This window comes from Lepidochelys kempii, chromosome 8 (assembly GCF_965140265.1).
Source record: "Lepidochelys kempii isolate rLepKem1 chromosome 8, rLepKem1.hap2, whole genome shotgun sequence".
Lineage (NCBI taxonomy): Eukaryota > Metazoa > Chordata > Testudines > Cheloniidae > Lepidochelys > Lepidochelys kempii.
This window is the reverse complement of record NC_133263.1, coordinates 89,976,944-89,995,165: the sequence shown is the minus strand read 5'-3', so window position 1 is coordinate 89,995,165 and position 18,222 is coordinate 89,976,944. Positions and strand designations below refer to the sequence as shown.

Below are 18,222 nucleotides of genomic sequence, written 5' to 3'. Positions count from 1 at the left end.
TTGAAGGGACGCTGTCAATTTGAAATCCACTGAATTAATTTAAAAGAATGAATTAAAAATAGTATCATGTACTATGCCTGCCCCTGAGACCCTCTGCCAATTTTTGTGTATTTTTTACTTTGTTTTCCTGTGTTTTACACATTACTGTGTGAAAGACCAACCAAATAACTGGGGACAGTGACTGACTATACAGGAGAGACTGTACAAAAATGGATGTTGTGAATGCACAAACTAAACAAAATAGAAATACTTTCTTCTCTAATTTCTGTTATCTGGGGTATTGTAACTCAGAGGTAAATTGTTCTGAGAAAAGTAAAGGAGGACTTGTGGCACCTTAGAGACTAACCAATTTATTTGAGCATAAGCTTTTGTGAGCTACAGCTCACTTCATCGGATGCACTAAGCAATTCATTTGAGCATAAGCTTTCGTGAGCTACAGCTCACTTCATCGGATGCATAATGAATTTATGCATCCGATGAAGTGAGCTGTAGCTCACGAAAGCTTTGCTCAAATAAATTGGTTAGTCTCTAAGGTGCCACAAGTACTCCTTTTCTTTTTGCGAATACAGACTGACACGGCTGCTACTCTGAAATCTGAGAAAAGTGTTGTTGTTTGTTAAATTCACTGTATCCCTTTAGCAACAGAGATACAAATTTGACATAGAGGTCACTTTATTTACTCTGAAATATGACCACCTCAGGGTGGAACTTGATACACGTTTTACAACACTATGCAACAGTTTATAACAGGAAATGAAAACGAATGCTCAATCCAAGTGGAACTGTAGGGGAAAATTAGATACGGAGAACGTAAGTATTTGAGTTTGAATTTGGCCAGGACAATGGGGTTCACACCCTTGTCTCCTGTGAGAAGTGCCAGCTGTTGCTCACTTTATTTTTTGTAAGAGGGTGCTTCCAGCAATCCAGTGCTTTGTGATACTATGTTGCAGTTTGCTTCAGTCCTAGCTCAGAAGGCAAAGTGCCAGCTACTAAATCACTAACTCCACTTCCTGAGGCATGTATGTGTTTATTGGCAGAATCTCTCACACAGATATGTATGGACCTGGCCTACCTCTGCTTCACTTGAGAACTCATGGGATTGCAGTGCAAAGTTGGTATATCAGTAGGTTTTTCAAAAAAGGTTTCAGATGGAGCATATGCTGAGGAATCCTGCAGGACTGGCTATTGGATTTGTTCTGTATTGCTTGTGCATAATGTTTCTTATGTGTAACTGTACCTTCAGGCCTTGGTAGCAGTCTGATTTTGTAATCCTTGTGCACAATGTGCTGTACAACAGGTGTTCCCCCTGAAGTGTTCAGTGTGCACACCATGGCTTCTCAGCAGCTAGCCAATAGAAGCAGAAGGTTAACCAAACATCTTCCCTATTCCTGGATGATGAAAAAATTGAGCGGGGATTATCCATTGGGATCAGATGGGCAAGGTCTACACAATCAGTTCCATAGAATTGTAGGTGAGTGGCCATTGGGGAATCTTGGTCCTGCCTGTCTTCTTCATTGTTTCTGTCCTGAATGTGATAAAACATGGCTTGTGTTTACCTGCCTGAGATGCCCCTTTCATAATACTTGAGCAAATAGCACAGGCCTCTTAAGGAAACCCTTGTAAATTGCTATTTGCCGCTACGATCAGCCTTGTGGTAGCATTTTACCACTTTTCCTCCCTCTTGATTCCAACACTTGACCACGGAATTACATGCAGTGCCTTGAGAATCCAGATAGCAGCTCTTAAATGTTTGAGCTCTGAGTGGACTATTTGGTAGGACTTCTTTCATGGATTATTTCTATATATTTAAAATAAACTGTCCTGTGGCCCCCTAGAGCCTTAATCTGGTGCATTCAGGGTTCTGACTCTTGTGCATCTGTCCTCCATCTTTCTTTGGGTTTTGGCACAAAGGGTTTCTCATTTCATAGATTTACATGTGGCAGGTGAGTGGGTGCTATCCTCTTGGTATTTCATCATATTGATGATTTGCAAAAGTTTCTGTAGAATTTCCTGCTTAAACTAGTGTCTTCTTTCCTCTGTCTCATGCCTCACTTCTCTTCTGCTGTTCACATGGAGCAGAATACATTGTGACATTTTTTTGAATATTTTCAGAATGCTAATACTTGCAAAGATATTACCAGTTTTTAGGAAGATTGGAACCACTTTTTTTATTCAGGATCTGGCTTTTTAGATTTGTTATTCCAAGGCGTATAGATTCCTCTAGTTGAGGAGCTCTGCAAACAGTTTGTTTGTGCTCACTTCATTAAGCATTAGAGGTTTACTGTCCAAGCGTTGATGGATGAGACTTTTGGTTGCAAATTCCTTGGCACAGTGATGCCTTAAGAAGTCTGTGGAAAGATTAGAGATGACTCTGGTTAGTACAACTTTTTATGTTCCACCCAGTTTGTTTTTGGGACTACTAACAGCCCCATGCTCTGCATTGATGGCACCCGAGTCTTCTTAAATAAATGATTTCAGACACCTTACCTCATTTTACAGTATTCCTAGACAAGGCTTGAATAATACACTCACCAGTGGTAAGTAGAAGAGTTTTCCTGGGGCGCAGTGACACCTAGGCCACCAATTTCTGCAGCATTTAAGCCTTCATTTAATAAAAAAAGAGTTTCTAGCCCTTCAGGTTGTGAAGAAAACCTTCCTAGTGTGAACTGATGCTGTGCTGTTTTCCTGAGCCCCCAGACAGGTCACTCAGGGGCCACTGCTGCTGCTGTTCATAGCTTTCTTGAATAGCAGAAAACAAATGAACCAGACCTTGGTCAGTTTCACTTACTAGCCTAGCAGATATTTAGAATAAAAATAGCATTAAATACAGTTTCAGTTTTCTGTTCTAGCTTTGGTTTTAAATTAAGCTCTAGGTTTTTATTACTGCAGCATTCCTGATTTCTCAATGTTTTTGTCGCCACTTAATAAAAATCACAAGCAAAATGTTCAGATAAATTTTGTCTAACAGAAAGGTTTCTCCATTTATGGTTGACTGCAGCATCTAATGTGACTCCAAATCAAACAACGGCAGCAACAGGGATGGGCATCTTGCCATTCTTTCCAAATCAGCCTGTTGTTGGACAAGCTGTGCCAGGGCAAAATAATACTCAGGATAAACAATCAACTACAGTGGGACTGTCAGAAGGAGCTGGCTCAGGGTCGCAGGCTTATCTTCAGAGCTTAACAAATTTTACTGCTGGAGGCTTGCGCACAGAACATCCCCAACAGCAAAGCCAGCCAAAAAGCACTGATACAAGTTCAGGGGTAAGAAAAACTGGACATAGATTTTGCATTCCCGTACTTATGCCCCCTTTTTTGTTGTTGTTCTTCCAGTTACAAGTTATTTCAAAAAGCAAATGCAGTTATTTCCATTATAATATTTACTGAATCATAGAATGATTTATAAAGCATTTTAAGGTCATTTGGATTTTGAATTAGAGGAAGGAAGAATTAATGTCTTTTGATTGTCAAAATGAATTAACAAAGAGGAATCTTTTATCCTATTGTACTATTCTCATGTACATGCCTCTTTATATGTAATGATGAAATTATTTTAGCTGCAGGAAATGCCCTTTTTGGACTGTAAAAATTGAACTCATGTTGGAATTCAGTGACTGTAAACTAGAACAGCACCTCTGGGTCAGGATGCCAAAGTGTGTGTGTGTGTGTTTCTAATCTGCATCCTCTTAAAACACGATTGGCATTTCCTTAACATCAGGTCAGGTTTAGTATTTATTCTTTCAAAGCGTGTGGATGCAGAAGAAAAAATTAAAGCTGAATTGAAATGCTTTATTAAAAACTGTTTGAGATTCCCAGCCATTAACTGGATTCTATACATGTATTTACTTAAAAACATTTGGCATTTTTTTCAGAAAACTTGAAATCTCTTAGATTATTATGTTTTGATTTAAATTTTCTTGGTTTCCTGAAGCAGTTGAGATTATTAGCACCTAAGCAGTGTCTGCGGCTGCATTCTATTTTCAGCATTTATTTAATATGTAATTATTTTAATTTTTAAATCCATGTTAGTGTAATGATTTGGGATTTTAAACAGATTTTTTTTTTATATTTTAATCAGCATTTCCATCACCTTTTCATACAGATAAAAAAGGAAAATAAACTTTTAAAACTCCAGAGAATCTAGTATTCTAAAAATGAATCTGCAGGTTATCTTTGGAGGTTTTGAATCCCATACTTTTGGACAGCCTTTCTGGCAGAGATCTTAATAAAGTTACTTCCTTTTCTGCATCAGTTGATACAGGGGCAAGTTTTCTAAGGCAAATGCATTAGTAGCACATTCCAGATTTGTACATTTTTAACAGAATGGATTTAGAATAAAATTATATAAAAATCACACTGGGCTACATATTTCAAGCAATTTATGTGTTCTCCCGTTTGAAATCAGTGCATCCATACTCTGGAATGGCTGCTCAGTGGTCTCTGTGAAATTGAGATAGTGTTGTATTCAGTCCAGTTCCCAGTGGACAGGTATCACAAAACTCCTAATAGTATGGCACTAACTCAGGGGTGGGCAAACTTTTTGGCCTGAGGGCCACATCAGGTTTCCAAAATTGTATGGAGGGCCAGTTAGGGGAAGCCAGACGTGGACTGGCCCCTGACCCTCATCCAACCCCGCCGTTCCCTGATGGGCCCCCTGCCCCATCCACCACTCCCTGTGCCCTGACTGCCCCCTGCCGCCCCATCCAACCCTTCCTCTCATTCCTGACTGCCCCCTCAGGACCCCTGCCCCCCATTCAACCCCCTTGTTCCCAGCCGTCTGACTGACCAGACCCCTATCCACACCCCTGACCTCCCCCCCCGAACTCCCCTGCCCTCTATCCAACCGCCCCCGCCCCCTTACCGCGCTGCCTGGAGCACCGGTGGCTGGCAGTGCTACAGTCGAGCTGCCCAGCTGGAGCCAGCCATGCTGCCGGGCTCTGCAGCTGCGCTGCTCCAGGAGCTCGCAGCCCCACTGCCCAGAGCATTGTACCAGTAGCGCAGTGAGCTGAGGCTGCTGGGGAGGGGGAACAGCAGGGGAGGGGCCTGGGACTAGCCTCCCGGGCCAGGAGCTCAGGGGCAGGAGGGTCCCACGGGTCATAGTTCGCCCACCTCTGCACTAACTGGTTCCCCCCGTAGTCAGTGTCAACTGAACCCAAGGTTTGAATGGGCCTGGAGACTGAACCACCTCCTGATTCACGGAGGTAGAAACCCTTCTCGGAATAGGGCTCAGCTACAGTGGTAGTGTGAGGTGGGACTCATGCCTTACCGTGTTTTGACTAAAGAGAGAATTTCAGTTTCCCAGGCTGCCATTCTGGCACGTCTCATGAGCATTACATTCCTTTTTAGAAATATGCAAATTCATTTGCATTTTTCATTATGATTTTAAATATCAAGGGCAACAAATTGCCCTTATTTGAATAAACTCACTCCTTGGTATTAGTACTAGAAAAAGTCAACTTCCAACCCAAATGGCTGTACCAACTGTGATTACTAGGGGAATTAGGAACCTGAATTGTACATTAACAGTGAAGAGATTACACCCAGTGCTGAAAAGAAGGTAAAAATCCTCTGAAATTTATGGCCCAAATGATCTGTTGGTGTGATGCCATTGAGATCTTATGCGCACAGAAAATTTGATTTGCCCTCTACGTCGGATACTTGGTCCATCTCTGTGGAATCTCACTCAGCATTCTGATGGGCCTGTAAAAGAGATGATTTTCAGTTCCCCTCTGTTACAGTTTGAGGGGTGACATATGTCTCAGCATAGACCAGTTCCTATGTGTTTATTGATATTAATAGTAAGTGCTTCTGCATCACTGTTATGACTTACAAGGAGACCCATCTCTCAAAAGTAGGGAGAAAAATGTTTTTTTGGCAGATGTTGGGGGTGGTGTATTTTGACATGCGTTTTAAATGTTGCTAGAATCTATGTGGGATTAGCTAACTAACTTGCCACCTGCACACATCACTCTATTTTGGGTATATTTTTATGCTGTAAATCAACAAATTAAATGAGGGTTGGGCTAGTGGAGTGTTCACTAGCGTGCTAAGAATAGCTGTGTAGATGTTGTCCTCCCTCCCTAACCTCCCACCAGACTTGAGCCGCAGTGTCTACACAGCACACTAGTGAGAGCCCTGCTAGCCCGAGTCTGCGGAGCCAGGCTAGGAGCTCACTCCGGAATGCAGCGTGGACATACCCTTAGGGGGGGCCCTTGGGCAGGCAGGCTGCCTCTGGAGCTCCTGCTCTCCTCCATAAACAACTTGTCCCAGTTACGGACTTAGCACCACAGAGAGGCAAAAACTATCAGAATAGACTCAGTCCATCACAGTTCCAGGAGCCCACGCACCTCTGCTGGTTTGGGGGAGTGAGTGAGTCCTGGGGTCTCAGACCCACTCCCAATTATTTTCCGCTTTAACCTAAGTACGGCTAGTGCTGATAAGCAGCTTGCTCAAAAGGCATTTTACATTAGTACATCACAGAAAATTCTACCTCCCTAAGCCAGAGTTCATCAGTCCTTGGTTTGCCAGAGGCTTGAGTTGAAGCTAATCTTCCGTCGCATACTTACTGTGAGCTTTATTAATCTGATGGCTTTTAGTGAGGTTTTAAATATACTCAGGAAAACTAAGTTTGCAATTCCTCCCCCCATCCCCTTCCCTGCTGGTCTAAAGAGACACTTGGCTGACAAACTCCTTGGCAAGAAAAAGTATCTGTAATCTGAGCTGTCTGTTCAGATGATTCGGTTCAGGATTGATTTGGAGATACTCTGCTGTAAAACCTATGAAATCTGCAAGTTTTTAAAGTCATGTAGAGACAAGCACCTGTCATTGCTTTGGTTTTACTTATGACTTGAGTGATAGCTGAAAAGTGGAATGAATGTTATCTAACATTTTTACAGATTCCCTCAAAAAAACAGACCTCACTCCTGGGAGAACCACCCAAAGAAATCCGTCTTAGTACCAATCCCTACTTGAATTTGGCAAGCGTGTTGCGGGGTGTGTGTCTTTCAGGTAAGCAGCCATTCAGCACATGCTTGTCTAACAGCTTGTGATTTGATTTAAAGCTTTCTAGAGCAAAGTGTGGTAAGTTGTTTCTCTGCTTACTAAATGATCTCAACGCCGACAGCATTTGTCATTAATAAAACCTAGGATTCTCTCTTTCAAAGAACTTGCACTGAGAAGAAAAGTAAATTGATATAAGCGATCCTCATCACTAATTTTCTAGTTGAAAAAAATACAGTTTATATGCGTACTTATCTGTAAAGAGATATTATATCCTGCAGTATTTCTAATGCAAATGTACAGAGTTAGCATGTTTGTTCAGAGTTCATGTACATTCTAGAAACTATTTTCTATCAAACATAAGACCTTTTATATTTTGGGCTAGATTTTGATTGCAGTTAAATGTGTAAATCTGGAGTAATAAATTTCAGGTCTGTGACAATGTTCTGGGCTTACACAAGTGTATCCAAGATCAAAGTGTGCCCCTTAATGGTTGGACAGCTTGTATAAACTGAATGTATTCGTTTTGTTTTGAGCAGCAGTTGCCAGCAAAGCAACTAGTACACAGCAGCAGACTGGACTTTCAAGCAACATAGTGGATGCTGCAGTCTCTCAGGGAACTACATCACAACATGCAATGGAAAACTACTTTAATTACTCTCAACCGTATGGGGATTATACACAGGTATGTTAGCTAACAATACTTTCCTTCCTGTAATGGGGTGCTTGGTATATTTGTATTGACTTTATTACTTCTAGATAGCTGAAGTTATGCCGTAGTTGCATGTGGTTGTTTTGTGTTCTACTTGGAGTAAGGCCTGTTGTAAAGACATCCCATAGCTCTGTGAAGATGGTGGAGTTACTTGGCTCAATGGTACTGTAAATTATAGAGCATTTTGATCACTTTTTATGTCGTTAATAAACAGGATATTCTCACTCGGGTCCTGGTGTCAATTTAGAGGACAAGTGCAGAATGAAGTCTTTTTCACGAACTATAAGATAAACAAATTCCAAACCAATGAATCAAGTTATTTAATGTGTAATTGGGCATCACAAACATATACCATACTAGATGAGGTTCAGACATATAATTGTTCTATATCTTCTGGGTGAGTAGAAGACTTTGGTGTGGTCAATCGGACACCTATCACATAATCACTTAAAACATATATTTAACTGTTTTGTTGGATTTTTATGATTGGTTTTAAATCTGTTTTTGTGTCTTGGAGAGCTTTTGTCTTTAATTAAATCTAGTGCCCTGTGAAGGTCATGGGAAGTTGCTATAAAGTAAAATCACCATAGCAGGCAGATGAAGTGAAGAAGTTTTTTCTCATTTATAGGAGGCTGTCCAGCAGTGGTATCAGCATTATGCTCAGGCATACAACACTACTCAAGCAAGAGTAGGTGAATTTGAAAATGAAGCTTCGGAGGTAAAAGTAAAATGATTTTCCTTCACATCTCCGTTGACTTCTTCTCTCCTTTAGCATGAGGATGCTACTATGTGCTTCAGCACTACTGTAAACAGAAAGGACCAGATCATGTGGGCAAAATAGTGCTGCAGAGTCACCGTGTGGATCCCAAACACACAATCGTTGGTATTCCCTAAGTTTTCCTGTAACTAGGCTCCTACAACCTAAAGTTTTCACCATGTGCTATAAAATAGACCAGGAGTGCATTAAAAACTACCCTACATTGTAGCGTTCAAACAGTATAAGTGAACAAGAGATTATCATGTTTTTTCCCGCTAAGGTATTATCCGAGAGCGATTTAGCGCTCAGATTGTTATAGATCCCCAGTGGGTGCTGCAATGCAAATGGGAGGCAAAACCTAAAAAATACAAAACCAAATTTCCCTTTTTTTTTTTTTTTTTTTTAAAGGATTATGTGCCTCAAGATTTTTTTAATGTTCCTACATCAGACTCAATGAGAGAGGAAAATTGCTATAGGCCTGAGCTGTTTCTGAATTGAAAATTCTTTCCTTTAGAAACTTGGCTTGACTCCGGTATTTCCGTATCTGTCCACTGATCATCACTGTAGTCAAATAAGAGTAATTACTTAAAAATAAAGAGTTTTTTGTTTTGACCTTTGGTTTATCATGGATCCTCTTCTCCATTTAGGAACCTGCTAGATCTTATGGAGACTACAATACATATTTGCAGGTTATGCCTTCATATTACACTGGAGCCCAGGGATCATACCAGCCAGGCAGCTTTCAGCTTACTCCACAGAATCCATTAAATAAGGTGAGAGGAGAAGCTAAGAGTGATTTTCGACAGGGCCAAATCTAGATGCAGGTGGTAGCATGCCTTGTTGGTCTCTTGCTGCCACCAAGTGGCTAAAAGATCATTAGGACTTTTGAAGGTATAAATGAGTATTGTGCCAACTGCAAAATTGTTTGGTAAACTAGGGCAAACATGAACCTTGTGGCATCTACCAAGCCAATTTTCTATTTATAGCTTGATTAGGAAAGTCCTGGGGTAGCCCTGGCTTTGTGCAGAATCAAATCAAGATGCTGGTGGTAGCACTTGTTTGGCAAGAACTGGCTGAGATGTACCTTGTAACAAAGATAGCCAAGGGCTACGCATGTTGCTGTGTGTTGTGCACATAATAACGAATTTCACTTTCAAGTTCCCAGACACAGGGCTGGAAACTCTCTCATTAGGTTCCATCCAGATAGAGTTATCAGAGCCCAGAGAGGAAAGAAATCGTTCAGGTGTCTGAGATAACAGCTGCTTTTCAATCTCCTTTTTTCTAGTTATAGGAGAAAAACTGCTAGGTGCAGCTGGTGTTAGACAGCTTGCTCCAAAGCTTGTATTAATGGCACGTTCCACAGAAGGCAGTCAGAGACCATTCCTTGGGCATGGACTAAACAAATACACAGTGTACCTGAGCACCCAGAGACCTGTCTGAAACCTGGCATCAGATGATTGAGTAACCTGTTGCCCGAAATATTATTTCCACACCCAAGCCCTGCACTGCATTTTTTTCAGCATCTGTAAAGCACATTTCAGAGCTGAATTTCAAAGAGACCACAGCCTGAGAGAGGTGCATACAAATAAAATAATGAAAGAGATCAGGATAGACTGGGATATTAGCACTTAGTAACAATGATTAGAACTTCTAGACTAAATAGCTAATGTCGTTCGTGCGTACTATAAAACACCTCAACTTGGAACACTTTATTAACACAAATGATACTGTTTTCTCTGATCGCTTAGTTTGGATTGTCACTCACTTTCTTCTTTCGCACAGGTGGCACCAGTAAGAAGTGAAAAGCGAAGTTCTTCACGCCTCATTTCTTCCCCAGAAGCTGGCCCAGCTGAATATAATGGCCAGCACACTCAGGGTGCAGAATGCTATCTTAAAAAAAAGCGTGTTTACTGAGATCCAATCAACCAATCCTGCCTTAAAGCCAACAGATGACTTTTTTGTACCTCTGTATTTATTACTGCCTTAACTTCATACCAATCCATCTTTATATAGGGTGATAAATTCCTAAAAGGAACAATTCAGGCAAAATTTCCAAATAAATTATATGTAGCAATAAAGACGACTAGTTGGACATTTTTCGCTCATTATTTGCCTTGTTAAATAATACAATGGTGTCTCCCTTAATACATGATCTTACAGTAACTTGTCAGAATTGACAATGATTGTCTTAAACCTGCAAAGAAGTTTCCTTTGGTGATTGTCGATCATGTGTCAGTCAAAAGCAATGAAAATAGTGGCAAGGGAGACTTTTCCCTTAGATGAGGAAGGTGAGATTGTCTTAATCATAATTTTTTTATAAACTCTTAAAAGTGTGCTTTTCAGTTTTATGTTTTCCAGAGTTGAGCCTTCTGCACTTACAGCCTTTACATTTTAAAAAACTTACTCCAAAACATTGGAGAGACACCAGATGTATTAACATAGAGCCCATGAGCTTTACAGTAAATGTTTTGTTAAAAATAAAGTTTGTTATATTGTGAGCCTACCAGCATCAATCTAGAGTACATAGGCACTAGTTAGAACAAAGGTGTATCCTTAGCTATTAATATTCTTTCCCAAGAGGTGGTTATCATTTTTATGTGCAATTTTACTCTTTGTGAATGAATCTGTTTCTGCCCTACTCTGCTTCTGAAATCTGTAAAATACTAGGTCTTGCTAAGTATTGGATTTGAACTGGTGTGAGAGTGTCTCCCAAAAACTAAAATGCAAAAGCCACCCTCCACTAGGTGATGAAAATTCAATGTGCAGGAACAGTAAAACCAACTAAAATAATTTCAACTACTTTTAAGCAGATCAGTATAAAAGTTGCTCAAAAAGAAGCTAAAAATTTAACTGCCAGTTTTGTTTTCACTAATTTCTGGGTTGTTCAGACAGTAGAGGAGGAAATGCTGTCCAACCCCACTACACCTGTCCTAGTTTAGTTTTGTTAATCCCACTTTCCTATTTTTAACCTTCACTCTACTCTGGCTCCAGGTGTCAAACTTACTTTTACAATTTGCTTCAGCTATCCCAACTGGTCATTTGGGGCCCAAAGGTCTGAATGCCCTCGATTCCCATTGACTGCAGGAGTAGGCCTTTATTATGTATTCTTTTGCATCAAATAGTCCTCTTTAGACCGGACTAATCTCTACTCACTCAGCTCTCATTGGCATTTATGAGTATGGTGTATATGATATAACACAGAGGCACCTGGGTTTATTATTTACACCTAGTGTGTGTGTGTGTGTATATATACATACACACATCCCTTTTGAACCCCTCCTTTCAAAAGTTTTTCATTGTAGACTCCTTCTGTCCCCATGAACATTTCCCACTTTCTCGTTCCTGCTACCCCCCCCCCCTTTCTTTTTTTTATAGAGGGTCATTTTCTCCAAGGAATTACCTCTCTTGCAGTACAGTAACTAGTACTGTACTCAGTCTCTGCCAGCCAGAACTGGAATAGTCTTTTGCCTTTGCCTAGTGCTTTTCTTTCTCCCTGACTTGTGCACTGGGCTGAGAGGTCCATTCAGAAACTTCCAAAGCTTTTTTTTCTCTGACTGTTCCTTTATCTTACATTTGATTTACCAGCTCCAAGTCCTATCACCAAATCGCCTTAACATTTTTGTATCTGCAGTGGTAAAAATCCATGTTTTCATTACTAATATTTATATAAGTTAAATTATGAATAAGACACTTGCAACTGACCATGTGAATTAACTTTCTTATAATCCCTTTGCAACTCAATGTTTCCATCTTTGACTAAACTGCAATAATCGTGTAATTGATGTATGTAGTGCTCCAGCCATGTAATGGCTGTAAATTTAATTTAGTCTCTTTATAGAATTCCCAGGTTATCTTTTAAAGTTTATCATGTTTAAAGTTTACTGATTTTTTTTTTAAATGTCTTGAATAAACTCAAAGTTTTTCACAGTAGCTCAGTCAGGACTGTTTTAGAAAACACAGTTGCTTTGTTATGTAGATGCTCTGCACGTCCACCTTAAAACAGCAGAATAGCAATGTATTTGATATGTATAATCTAACAAAACCAATCGTTCTCATATGTATTGATTGGTGTCAAATTCACCTGTAGTATTTTGTTTAAACTATTGTATCTGCAACTTTTCAAAACTGTTACCCTTTTCAACAAAATAAATTACTGCTCCATTTACAGTGGAATTTGTGTGAAAGGACAAAATCTCCAGCCTACTCTCACTCAGTGGAAGCCATTGTAATGTATCATTTTACACAAGTGTGCGATAGCAAAGTTTCAAATTTATCTTCCCTAAAAAAGTAAAGCTTTGCACAGTGTAATTTATAATTAACACACACAAGTGAAGAAAAAAAATCTTTATTAATTTGTATAAAGAGTAACAAAGTGCATATAGATTCTACTCAGGTTCATAAGTAAAGTACAGAAATAAAAGATAATACTGTAAAAATGAATCCTACCTGTTTGGGGTTCAGTAATACTTTAATGTGTAAAGACATTTTCAGTTATTGCTGACACTAAATAAATGTGCCCTCTAAGCATTTTAATAATCCAGGTTTGGGGGAGACAATATTGCCTAAATTCCAGGGAGAGGATCAGCAAAAGGTTGCTAGTTTGAATAATCTACCATCAATAAAAGCTTGCCCAATTCACATAATATGACTTCAGTACCCTTGATTCAACTTCAAAATCTGTTTATGGTCATAGAACTCAAGCAGACCCAGTCTGGTTAATTGTATATATGATAATTGCATAATTTGGCAGTCTGCATATCAAATTGGGATCCAAAATCTGTTTCTAATGCAATAAGAATATATTAATACTCATTTAATTTTTGTTCCTCATGTTTTTTTAAACAGGTGTTAATAAATGCAATGGAGTGCAGGACAGAAAAATATCTGGCCCAAAAAAACATAGCTTCCAGGAAAATCCTCATTGTGATGGCACAATCAATCCGCAAAAATATTACTCTAACTTTAAACTTTACAGTCCTTCATTCGTGTACGTCAAAGATAACCTACACATCAATGGAGAATGCAGTTGAGAGAGTGCTTCCCGTGGCTCATTACAGTAATGGCCTGACCTACACATTTCGGGGTGTTTGTTAAGAAAATAAGATGTTTAATTTCCCTTCCTTGTGTCCCCATGCTGCAGCTCTCCTACATATCATAGAATAACTGTAATTGTAAATATAAAAATGGTGTAAAGTACTTAGCTTAGGGGTTTTTTTGTTTTGTTTTAGTAAAAGTAAAAAAAGCTGTAGTAAGAAACTGGGTTTCTGCAATGAAATGCAAAATCATAAAAGTTGGTAAATGGTCTTTTTGGAATATTTACATGTATATATGCAGCTCAAGATGGCCTTTTTTGCCCAGTCCACTTTTTTTAAAAATCTCCTTACCACTTTCCTAAAAATTAATTTCCTATTTGAAAAGCAGTTTAAATTGCCATGGAAAGTTCTGCTCAATCTTCTGAGTTAGTTATTCAGGAAAATCATGCTAGTTGCAGAACACTTGTTTAATGTGCTTCATCTGTTGACGTGCCCTGGGGGCCGTCATAAATTCCCTTTCTTGACACAGTTCTTTCCAATTTGGGTTAGTTCAGTATAATCTAAGTGATGGATGGGTTGATCAATGAACCTTTTCTAATCAGTAATACTCTAACAAGAGCAAAGTGCTTAAAGATTTTCTGCTAGGGAATTTAAATATTTTGATCCCAAAAAAGGAAACCACTGGAAAAGCAAACCCTTAAACACGTATTAGCATAGCCAGACTACAGTAGTTAAAGTAAAAGGACCTGGGTATTTATATCTGACATACATTTAAAGCACTGACCATACAAAAATGCTAATTATAATTTATTTATAAGTGCTTCAAATCCTTGAATAAGATTTTGAAAGGTCGTCCGGTCAGCTGGATTGTATATCCAACATTTCCTCATCAGCTGGTCCACCTAGCAACGAGAAAAAAAAATTTTAAAGGGTGAATTACTGGTAGACTGTTCATTTTCTCAATAAAGGGCCAGCTCCTCAGCTGCTGTGAACTGGAATAGCTCCACTAAAGGCAACAGAGCCATGTGGATTTACACTAGCTGATGATCTGAGCCAAAGTGAGCTTCCATTACATTTTTAAATCAAAGGTATTGGTCCATCTGGGGTGAGAGAGAGAGTGTCAGGCCCATTAGTTATGAGAATAGGGAGAAACAACACCACCACCTTTACTTACAGCATTACAGGCTCTTTGCTGTACATAACGAGTGAGCCGTAAAGTATTAGAGTGTAACATCAGCTTAGTGAATGGGATCACAGGTGCCTCGGGCCAAGTGACTAAAAGCCTGATCCACCTCCCACTAAAATCAATAGGAAGCATCCAAACGACTTCCGTGGGAGTTGGCTCAGGAACTAATCACCAGCGCCTTAAAAGGAAAAGGAGCTGTCCCTTAGCACAAGTGGTAGAGTCCTCTGGTGAATGGGGTGTCTACCGAGGGTTGTGAGTTCAATCCTTGAAGAGGCCATCTAGGGATCTGGGCCAAAAATTGGGGATTGGTCCTGCTTCAAGTAGGGGGTTGGACTAGATGACCTTCTGAGGTCCCTTCTAACCCTAACCTTCTATGAACACAGCCTCAGTGTGGTACACATGCACCGGCTCTATACTTCAGAAATCAAAGGACTATATAACGAATTAGACGGGACTCAGACCTTAAAGAGATTTTTGTTTCTGTGGAGGTGTCAGACTTGGGAATCTCATTAGGAAAATTTTTTTCAACATAATGCTTCAGAAAACTTGAGAAGAAAAGTTTGCTTGTATACATTTGGCTATCAATCTAGTTTATACCTCTTCTGGGGTGTTTGGTGGCCGAGGCAAGCGTTTTCCTTCTCCTAATACACGTACAAGCCGCGTTACTGTCATCTGGCCTTGAGTTGGGCCAATCATTTTCAAAAACTCCTGTAACAAGGAAAAGCCACGTGGATCTTTATTTATAATTCTTGCCAAATGAAATCATAACAGTTAAACTTGACATGAGAAATACTTAATCTCAAAATGAAGACTAATTATAAACCCGTATTCATACCATAGCATGCAGTATTCTCATTTCTTTCCCATCCCATCATGAGAGTACAAGAAGCACAATTTTTTAAACATGGCTTCCTTAATGAGACACCGAACACCTGCGTGTAGATACTCAAATTTGTTCTTAAGCAAAAATGATGGTTTGAGCATCCAGATGCAAGAGTCCATGTTTGAAAAGAGCACTCCGGACCTTTTGTTTCCATAAGCTAGAGAAATTCATTCTACCTCTTCACTGATTTTGAGTAAGCTGTAAGGTAATGATTCAGATGTGTCTTTTTCAACAAAGCTCACGTTGCTGTTTTTCAAAAGATATTTATGGGCAGAATTAGTGCTGAATTACAATTCAGTCGCTGATGTTGAAGTAACATTTCCTTTCACAACCACTCACCGCCATTGGACTAGACTCTGCATCACAGTACGTCAGTAGTTCGTACAGCGTCACTCCAAATGACCAGACATCTGAAGCAATGTAAAACTTGCTCTGAAGCAGACATTCCGGAGCATACCTACGGACGTAACATGGCACTGTTAAATTTCAGTAAGGGCTGCCCAAATCACTCAATACATACACTCCTGTTGTAAAAGGTGAAATTGGTGGCTTAACCCGCATGCATTTAAAATAAGTTGTCTACAGTATCATTTGTGTGGAATACAGGAACATGTGAGTATATAAAAGGAATTATACACACACACCCACTGAGCTCCTCTCTCTTGTCACAAGGCTTGAGCTGCTACACAAGCAACCAAAATATACCATCCAGGTCAAAACCCTTATGCAGCACATCAGTATAAGAACGGCCATACTGGGTCAGACCAAAGGTCCTTCTAGCCCAGTATCCTGTCTTCCAGCAGGGGCCAATGCCAGGTGCTTCAGAGGGAATGAACAGAACAGGTAATCATCAAGTGATCCATCCCGTCGCCCATTCCCAGCTTCTGCCATATAAGCCAAATAAGATATTAAAAAGAAATATAAAGGGTAATCATTCAATATAAGAGGGGTAGATGGCAATATGGAATTTGTGTGTGTGGTTTAGTTAACTTTGGAAAACATGACTTATCGAAACAGAAAAACAGTTCCAGAAAGCGTTCGTCTCCTGGAGCAGGTTAAATGACTACATTACACAGACTATTTAATGAAGCTGAGTTGTAGTATCCCATTACCAAAACACAGGACTGTCGAGATCGTCTTTGACCGTGTAGTACTCCTTATTGGTTTCAATTACTTTGGTGAGGCCAAAGTCCCCAATCTTCACTCTGTTCTCACTTTCAACAAGGACATTTCTTGCTGCTAAATCCCGGTGAACATACTGACGAGAGCCCAAATAATCCATTCCCTGAAGAGGGAGAAAAAGCCGGTTACACTAACGCCCCAAGTGTTCAGGTCTATGTTGCTTTCCCCACCTCCTTTCACAAATCAGCTCCCCAGCTTCTCTTCTACCTCACTCACTATTCACACCATCATCTCTACTCGTGGCTCTTCTTTCTCCCCTCTCCTCCATTTTGTCAGTCTGTCCTCAGCTGCTGCTCCTTCTAAACTCTGCCCTTGGGTGGCCTGATCTGCTTTTCTGGCCTCTGCTCAGTCTCATACCTAGCTGTCTTTCCAGCATCTATTCCACAATGACCCACTGATTTCAAATTTAGATGCATTTAAAATGGTATCTAATCCTGCAGCCTACTCCACCGTTCTCCCACGCTCACAACCTGGCTGTCACCTCCCCTCCTCACGTTCCTAACACACTCTTCCACTCCTGCTGATGTTGTGACATCATTCCACTTGCTCCCTCATTTTCTGTATCAAGTGCACACTCCTTGTCCTAGCTTCCGAGATCCAGCACAGCTCTCCTCTTGCCTACTGCTTGGTTCTTGTTTCCAGCTCTTCTGAGCTCTGGCCATGGTCCCCCTCCTGAATGCTCCCTTTTGTCCTGCCACGTCTACGTTTAGCAACTTTTCACTCCCATCCTCTTTGCTGGAGCTGCCGCCAGCTTTTCTGCGTGCCGACCATCCTTTCCTCCCTCCTTCAAAACCACTGGTTTTCCATGAGCTCACGCCGCAGCGGCTCTCCACACTGGTAACTACGCTATCCCCATTAGGTTTCAGCTGCTGGACACAGGGTAAGAGACACAAGTAATGCAAACCCCCTAGGAGCAGGGACCTTGTCCATGTACACCACTCCCCCTCCCCCCTTTTCAAGTACTTACAAATTAAACAGACATTGTGCTGCTGAAAGACTCCATTTCCAGGCTTACCTTGCAGATCTGAACTGCATATCTTAGCTGATGTTTCAGAGTGATTTTGCTCTTATTTCGTGGGAGATATTCCTTTAGGCTCCCAGAAGGAAGAAACTCCATTATGAGTTTAATCCCACTTCCTCCTGCAAACATAGTAAGAATGCTCATTTCACCATAGCTTTAACTCCAACATTCATCCTCCCACGCTTGCTCAACAGTTACCACCTTAGTGGCATCTAACATACTGGGGTTTTTTCCTATACTTGGAAGTATTTATATTCATGGCTGTATTGCCCCCAAGGCTCCAATCAGTGTCAGCAACACCCATGGTGCTGGGTGCTGCATGAATGGGTCAGAAGACAGAGATCCTACTTCACAAGGCAGATAACTGTGGCTCCCAACCAAATACTGACGTGTTAAAATAGCAGTCATGGTGACAGCTGAAGAATGCAGACATGTTTAATGAGACAGAG

The 18,222-nt window shown here is 40.4% G+C and overlaps 2 protein-coding genes across 10 annotated transcripts in view; one reads left to right on the top strand and one right to left on the bottom strand.

The window, feature by feature from the left end:
- Positions 1–12,641, top strand: part of RAVER2 (ribonucleoprotein, PTB binding 2) — a 57,931-nt gene extending 45,290 nt beyond the window's left edge. For 3 of the 6 annotated variants that reach the window (XM_073357439.1, XM_073357438.1, XM_073357442.1), the window contains 7 exons: positions 1,298–1,471; positions 2,999–3,264; positions 6,897–7,008; positions 7,539–7,684; positions 8,340–8,429; positions 9,116–9,241; positions 10,251–12,641. In XM_073357439.1, coding sequence (XP_073213540.1) covers positions 1,298–1,471; positions 2,999–3,264; positions 6,897–7,008; positions 7,539–7,684; positions 8,340–8,429; positions 9,116–9,241; positions 10,251–10,382 — 1,046 coding nt within the window. In that variant the 3' untranslated portion in view covers positions 10,383–12,641. Of the gene's footprint in view, positions 1–1,297; positions 1,472–2,998; positions 3,265–6,896; positions 7,009–7,538; positions 7,685–8,339; positions 8,591–9,115; positions 9,242–10,250 lie in introns of those variants that run through there. The other 3 variants (XR_012160455.1, XM_073357440.1, XM_073357441.1) reach the window with 3 other exon arrangements.
- A 156-nt stretch (positions 12,642–12,797) lies between these two features.
- JAK1 (Janus kinase 1) overlaps positions 12,798–18,222 on the bottom strand; it is a 101,882-nt gene continuing 96,457 nt past the window's right edge. For all 4 annotated transcript variants that reach the window (XM_073357433.1, XM_073357434.1, XM_073357437.1 and 1 more), the window contains 5 exons: positions 17,768–17,892; positions 16,683–16,855; positions 15,910–16,027; positions 15,285–15,395; positions 12,798–14,403 (listed from right to left, as the gene is read on the bottom strand). In XM_073357433.1, coding sequence (XP_073213534.1) covers positions 14,302–14,403; positions 15,285–15,395; positions 15,910–16,027; positions 16,683–16,855; positions 17,768–17,892 — 629 coding nt within the window. In that variant the 3' untranslated portion in view covers positions 12,798–14,301. The remainder of the gene's footprint in view (positions 14,404–15,284; positions 15,396–15,909; positions 16,028–16,682; positions 16,856–17,767; positions 17,893–18,222) is intronic.